Below are 7875 nucleotides of genomic sequence, written 5' to 3' on the forward strand. Positions count from 1 at the left end.
TAGAACTGCTGCACCACCTCTTCACAGTTCAAACATATCTTAACTCTTTACATACCAAATGAGCATTTTTTTTTTTCCAACAGTCATTCTGTACTGTGCAAAACTGACAGTTGCCATTATTCCCCCTCCTCTAGGTCCTAGTTGAGCTGAACATCCTTAGCATTAGCTGTTTTGTTGGAATAGAACTGCTGCACCACCTCTTCACAGTTCAAACATATCTTAACTCTTTACATACCGAATGAGCATTTTCTGTACTGTGAAAAACTGACAGTTGCTAAATTTCTCCAACACCCCCCCCCCCCCCAGTCATTGTTGAGCTGAACATCCTTAGCATTAGCTGTTTTTTTTTGGAATAGAACTGCTGCACCACCTCTTTACAGTTCAAACATATCTTAACTCTTTACATACCAAATGAGCATTTTCTTTACAACTGTCATTCTAGACTGTACTGACAGTTGCCAAATATCTTTTCATCATTTACGAGCAGATCATAACATAAAACAAACAATATGTAACATGTGATTAGTAAACAGGAACAAGCAATATTCTTCTTATAGAAGCTGGACGCAGACTGAGCTTTTTTTTTTTATTTTAAAAAGCTGATGAAAAGAGTCTGCGACCCTCCATGCTGGTCTTTGTGGAAGATAAAAGGGAATAAAGAAAAAAAGATTAATTTGGTCTGCAGGATAACCCCAGACTGATTTATATAAAAAGGCTGGTGCTCACACTTCATGGACTAGACTGCATTTCTCTTGTCTTTCTGATCAGATCCCCCTTGCATGGTGAAAAATAAAAAAAAACTAACAGAAGCAATAGGAGCTTGCTAAGCAGACGTCCAGCACTGAACATCAAACACAAACCACCCGAGAGAATGAAAAGAGATGAGGAAAATATGCAAGAACTGCAATGATGGCGTGCCACCGGAGTGGGCTTATTAATGCCTATCCTGCACGGTGCCTCCAGCCATCACCCTCCTCTATTCTCCTTCCTACCGTGTCAGAGACATGCATACATATATTTATGTTATGGATATTGATTGTGATCTGTCTGCAGAGAGCAAATGGCTGCAAATGGGAAGCAACAACCTGACCCCTCCCTCCCTTCCCCCAACCTTGTGAACTTCAGGTGACCGACTGTGGCTGACACTCACACAGGCAGCGAAAACACAGACATGCAGAAATCCTCAGCTGAACTAGGGTGTGCAGGGTAAACAAGGATGATGTCCTCTTCTACATACAGTCACATTAGAAAACATGCCCATTAACCCTTGGCATAGCAATGACACAGCCGGGCTGATTTACCAAACCAGCTGAGAATCCATGCCCAATAAATTGTGTGAATAATCAGTACAATTATCCAATCGTCTGCAGATGAAAGAAGTCAACAAGAATCGGATTTTCACATGATTGGATAACTAATATGAATATTCACACTATTTATCGTGTGAACATTCCCAACCCCCTAGCTGATCAGCCTCTACACATCCTGTCAAATGTCAACGTCCCACACATGTGCAATGTAGCAATTAGGAGAACAACAACATTAAATGCGACAACATCAGCTGAATGGCACAAATTATTGATGCAAATGAGAAATGATACAAAGCAATCAAATATATATGCTGGGCTTCCAAAAAAAGACCATATGTATGTATCCAGCTGTCTGTGATTCTATGGGCCAGCTATCTGTGCACTAAGTCTGGTATGCTTATATGCCTTTTCCATTACATTTTCATGGCAAATTGTTTACAAGGTAGGTTGACAGGTCTTTTCTCAACCCTGCCCAATTGTTTAGCTTGGGACTGGCATGCAGAAGGTGATAGCCCATGTGCATAGAAAATATTTACACACAAACCAGGGCCAATCCACATTTACCAGCATGGAAAAAAAACAGAGTACCCAAAAGAAACCCACACATCCACATGGAGAACACACAAATTCTACACAGTGTCCTGACCGGGATTCGAACCAACGATCAGTCAAAAACTACATAAGTACGAAACACAAAGACCCATTTGGCGACTGTGCTACCTATAAGGACTTTATTCTCAACCAAGGTTCACTGGCAAACTAGAGCTCCTCCAGAGGTTCCTTGAGATGTGTTTGGCTGACCTACCATCTGATGGTGCCTGCATAGTTTCATGTCCAATGCCACTTGGCATAGCCAGCAGCATAACCTTTGTAAGGGTGTCATTCTGATCATCACTGTAAAGCTGGCCATAGATTATTAGTCTGTTTTTGTTTCATTCACCAGCAGGTTGAACAGACACACACTTGAGGTGTCACTGTATTCTGACAGCAGGAAGACTTCCCGTCATAATACACTGATCAGCACTGCAACCTATAGCCGACAGCACAGATTGAGCAGAAAATTTTTAATGGGCTGGTTGAACAGATTTCAATTCAACCATACAGTGCCCATACATGGATCAAAATTTGTCTAGGGGGCATTCTTCCCCCTGACCACCAAGGTAAGGGGGCATTCTTCCCACTGACCACCAAGGTAAGGGGGCATTCTTCCCACTGACCACCAAGGTAAGGGGGCATTCTTCCTTGACTACCAAGGTAAGGGGGGCATTCTTCCTTGACTACCAAGGTAAGGGGGGCATTCTTCCTTGACTACCAAGGTAAGGGAGGCATTCTTCCTTGACCAACAAGGTAAGGGGGGCATTCTTCCTTGACTACAAAGGTAAGGGGGGCACTCTTCCTTGACCAACAAGGTAAGGGGGCATTCTTCCTTGACCACCAAGGTTCTGCATTCTTTTTGACCACCAAAGTAAGAGGGCATTCTTCTTTGACCACAAAGGTAAGGGGGCATTCCTCTTTGACCACCATCGTAATGTGGCAGTCTTCCTTGACCACCAACATGAGGGGGCATTCTTCCCTGACCACCAAGGTAAGAGGGCATTCTACCCTGATCATCAATGTAAGGAGTATTCTTCTGTGACCAGCATACAAGGGCACACTCCCTAGCTACTTAGGCAAGGGGCATTCTTCACTGATTACCACAGTAAGGGGCATTCTTCCCTTACCACTAATGTAAAGGGGCTTTCTTCTCTGATCACCAATGTAATTGCCATTCTTAGCTGATTACCAACATGCGGGGGCATTCTTTTCTGACCACCAAAGGTAAGGGGGCATTTTTCCCTTACCAACATAAGGGGATATTCAATGATTCCCAACGTAAGAGGCATTCTTCTCTGACCACCAGTGTAAGAGGGCCTTTTTCCCTGGCCACCAAGGTGATCTACCCTGATCACCAAAATAAGAAGCATTCTTCTGCGACCAGCGTAGAAGGGCATTCTTCCCTAACAGGGCAAGGGGCATTCTTCCCTGATCAGCATAAGAGGGCATTCTTCCCTGACTACCAAGGCAAGGGGCATTCTTCCCTGATCACTAACATAAGAGGGCATTCCTCTGTGACCAGCGTAAGAGGACATTCTTCCCTAGCTACCAAGGCAAGAGGCATTCTTTCCTGACCACCAACATAAGAGGGCATTCTTCTGTGACCAGTGTAACAGGGCATTCTTCCCTAGCTACCAAGGCAAGAGGCATTCTTTCCTGACCACCAAAGTAAGAGGGCATTCTTCTGTGACCAGTGTAACAGGGCATACTTCCCTGGCTATCAAGGCAAGGGGCATTCTTCCCTGACCACCAACATAAGAGGGCATTCTTCCCTGACCACCAACATAAGAGGGCATTCTTTTGTCACCAGCGTAAGAGGGCATTCTTCCCTGACTACCAAGGCAATGGGGCATTCTTCCCTGATCACCAACATAAGAGGGCATTCTTTTGTGACCAGCGTAAGAGGGCATTCTTCCCCGACTACCAAGGCAATGGGGCATTCTTCCCTGATCACCAACATAAGAGGGCATTCTTTTGTGACCAGCATAAGAGGGCATTCTTCCCTGATTACCAAGGCAAGGGGCATTTCCCTAACCACCAGCATAAGAGGGCATTCTTCTGTGACCACCAGCATAAGAGGGCATTCTTGCCTGAACGCCAATATAAGAGGCCAGTCTACCCTGATCACCAACATAAGAGGGCATTCTTTCCTGACTACCAAGGCACGGGGCATTCTACCCTGATCGCCAACATAAGAGGGCATTCTTTCCTGACTACCAAGGCACGGGGCATTCTACCCTGATCACCAACATAAGAGGGCATTCTTTCCTGACTACCAAGGCACAGGGCATTCTACCCTGATCGCCAACATAAGAGGGCATTCTTTCCTGACTACCAAGGCACAGGGCATTCTACCCTGATCGCCAACATAAGAGGGCATTCTTTCCTGACTACCAAGGCACGGGACATTCTACCCTGATCGCCAACATAAGAGGGCATTCTTTCCTGACTACCAAGGCACGGGACATTCTACCCTGATCGCCAACATAAGAGGGCATTTTTCTGTGACCACCAACATAAGAGGGCATTCCTCCTGGAGCACCAATGTAAGGGGCATTCTTTCTGATGAAGGGTTATTTGAAGGGCTCCTCATGGGTATAAGGTTGCCCTGAGAGTGGCATTCTAGACCCCAGAAAGGCCAATAAAAGTGATGCTTAGAGAGCACCTCCAAGTTGTAAAAGTTGAGGGATGAGAAGATCCAAGTTTCCTGCACAGGAAAAGTTGTGTATGGAGGAGGTAGGCAGTCAGTCAGGCTGGTGATTGTCATGGAAAGTGTGGCGGGCAGGCGGCTGACTCATGTGACCCCACACCCCGATGTGATCCGGGATTCCTCCACACACATAGACAGACAGACAGACACCCCCTTTTCTCTCTCTCGGCCCACCCCTCGGGTTTCTTGCTGTACAAACCTCTCCTCCTCCCTCCCCCTTTGCATCTGCCGCTGCCTCTCCTCCCGGGGCCGACAGGCTGAGCAGCCGGAGCTGGCCGCAACCTTCACCCGGGGACAGAGCCCTATTGATTCCGCAGGAGCACCACCGGGGCTGAATACAAACCGGGGGGGGGGGAACCGGGGAGAGAGGAGAAGGGGAGGGAGAGTGGACGGGGCGGGGAGGAGGATCGCCCTCTACAAAACATCTCTATATACTATTACCAACAAAATCATCAGAAAAAAAAACACACACACAGGCTGATCATCACCAACATGGCTGCCTGGCGGAGACCTCAAAAAGAGGAATCACCCCGGGCTGTGTGTTGTCAGTGTCACCTCTGTAACCCTAAGCAGAACCCCGCATACACACAGCACGACCCCCCGACTTACGTGACGGCAGGCGCTTGGGCTGCTCCTGCTTCCTCCGGGGCATTTTGTCCCCCTTAGATGACGATCAGGCTCGGGGAAGAGACTCTCGGTCACATCCTTGTCCTCGGTGATGGGAAGAAAGGAGCAGAGCGGTTTCCTCCTGCGGGCTCCTGGAGTCACGGAGCTGGGTCGCCTTGCACCTGGCTTGTCCTCCCTTTCACCTCCCTCCCCCAGCCAGCCGTAATAAATATCCTTCAATGGATCGGATCTATAGGTGTGTGGGGGGGCTACATGGTGAGGAGCAGGAGGATGAGGAGCCGCCACCGTCTATGGCTGCTCCCTGTGTGTCTTCAAGCCCCTAACACTAGTGCAAGGATCAAAGGGCAGCAGTGGCGGCGGTAGAGCTCACACACACTCACTCACACACACACACACATGCTATTACATATGGAGGGGCAGCCTCCCAGTCTCAGACATACAGCAGACAAGCTCACAGCCAAGGCTGGGTCACAGTGCAGAGCTGCCCTAGGCTCTCTCCTCCTCCCCTTGCACTTTGCACACCCTGCTCCCCTTCAGCTCCTGTAGGGAGGAGGTAGAGATGTGCAGGGACTGCAGCACAAGCCACTCTGGAGGATAATGCCATTGACAAAGCACAGCTCCATGCCACACTCACTCATTGCATGCCCTTTTTATTTTCTGCTTCTTCTTTTCAGCAAAAGTTGCAAGGTTTTTTTTATATACCTTTCTTTAAATCATCATTTTATTGTTTTTATTTAAAATTTTTATTTTATTTTTTTTAAACCTTCTTGTGTCTCTGGGTGACTTTTTATTCCGGCGATAGGTAGATGGCATCTTGTGTCATGGTGATCTAAATTGTGACCTATACGGTGTATCGGTACATGATAATAATGGAAATGATAAAATAAAGCACATTCAATGGAAGGGAATGTATCATTATAGAATCAGAGTATTCTATATATATAGCATAGAATTATATAGAGAGAGAGAGAATAAACAATATAGTTCTATTGTTTCAGTGGGAACACCTGTTGATATAATCTGATAAACTAGAATGGGATCTGTTTCATCAATGCGTTGTCTTTTTATTTAAGCCCAGGTTCACACTGAGGACATTTTGAAATCAGCTGAACTTACACGATTTCAGTCCAACTTCGGGGGAAATTTCACAGACACCTGTATGGGTTCCTGCACAGACGTCTATGGAAATCGCACCCCAAAGTCACCAAAAGTAGTACAGAAATTACTTTTGGGAATTGGTGCGGCTCCGCAAAGTCAGCGTTATACCGATTCAGAAGATGCAATTGCCGGCATTTGGCTCCGATTTAACATGTCGGACCAATGTGAGCGTGGGTTTAAGAGGCGCTCCTGTCATAGTTCTGTTTTTTAAAGCAGAGCTCTACCTAAAAGGGGAAGCTCCTCTGCCTCCTCACCCCCTCCGCTGCCACATTTGGCACCTTTCAGGGGTAGCAGGTACCTGGCTTTGACAGGTACCCACTTCCAGATGACTTTGATACTGGAAGTTCGACCCCCCCTTATTCCCCCTCCGCCAGGCCATTCATGAAGCGCAGCGTGCTTCATACATGCACAGTAGGGTTTCCCTTACCCGAAATGGCGGTACCAGCACCTGGAAGCCGATTTAAAAATTGGCTCGGGTGAAGACACCACTGGATTCGTGGACAGGTAAGTGTCCTAATATTAAAAGTCAGCAGCTACAGTATTTGTACTGCTGATTTTAATTTTTTTCTGACGGAGCCTGAACCTCCCCTTTTTTGCCCCCCCCCCCAACCTCCGCTGCCACATTTGATACCTTTCAGGGTATCAGCAGCTACACCCTCCCACTTCAAGATGACTTCGCCTGGGCAAAGTCATCCAGAAGTTCAGCCCCCCCCCCCACCACCAGCGGGCCATTCACAAAGCGCAGCGCAGTAGGGTTTCCCTTACTCTAAATGGTGGCAGCAGCACCCGAGAGCCGATTGAAAAATCGGCTCGGGTGAAGACAGTGCTGTATTTCGTGGACAGGTACGTTTCCTAATTTTAAAGTCTTTGTAGCTGCTGACTTCTATTTTTTCCCACAGAGCCTGGAGCTCCTCTTTAGGCCCTCATTAAAGCAGAGCTCCATCCAAAATGGGAAGCTCTTCTTATTTTGCCTAAGGGGTAAGTGTCCTAATATTAAAAGTTAGCAGCTCCAGTATTTGTACAGGTACCTGCTTGCACTTCCAGGTAAGATCAGGGATCTATGAGAATTTCCAGCCCCCACCCCACTGCCTTCTGGGACACACACACATGTTCAAGAAGACCATTCAGAAAGCACAGCCCGACTGAAGTCTTCACTGCCAGTTTCCCTTACTTACAATGCTGGCGCAATGATTGACAAATCCCTGGACAGGAAAGTGTTCTTATATTAAAAGTCAGCAGCTACAGTATTTGTAGCTGCTGACTTTAATTTTTTTTCCAGGCTGGAGCTCCTCTTTAACACCAAGGCAATTTGTCATGTGATTTGACAGTTCAAAATCGCATGATAAGTCGCACCCTATTTGTGCCTATTTGGAACCGTTCAAACCAGTGCGACCACTTGCCCCGATTTAAAAAATGCTCCTGCACTATTTTTGGCAATTTTAAGTGCAGCTTGCATTGACTTCTGTGCATGAAATC

At 46.9% G+C, this 7875-nt stretch overlaps 1 protein-coding gene across 3 annotated transcripts in view; it reads right to left on the reverse strand.

Annotated features, from left to right (window-relative positions):
- ZNF827 (zinc finger protein 827) overlaps nt 1-5763 on the reverse strand; it is a 418517-nt gene extending 412754 nt beyond the window's left edge. For 2 of the 3 annotated variants that reach the window (XM_082258930.1, XM_082258931.1), the window contains exon 1: nt 5224-5763. In XM_082258930.1, the coding sequence (XP_082115056.1) occupies nt 5224-5266 (43 nt within the window). In that variant the 5' untranslated portion in view covers nt 5267-5763. The remainder of the gene's footprint in view (nt 1-5223) is intronic. The other variant, XM_082258929.1, reaches the window with a different exon arrangement.
- Nucleotides 5764-7875: the final 2112 nt, after the last annotated feature.

This window comes from Pelophylax lessonae (genome assembly GCF_965119305.1).
Source record: "Pelophylax lessonae genome assembly, chromosome: 1".
In the NCBI taxonomy this organism is placed as follows: domain Eukaryota; kingdom Metazoa; phylum Chordata; class Amphibia; order Anura; family Ranidae; genus Pelophylax; species Pelophylax lessonae.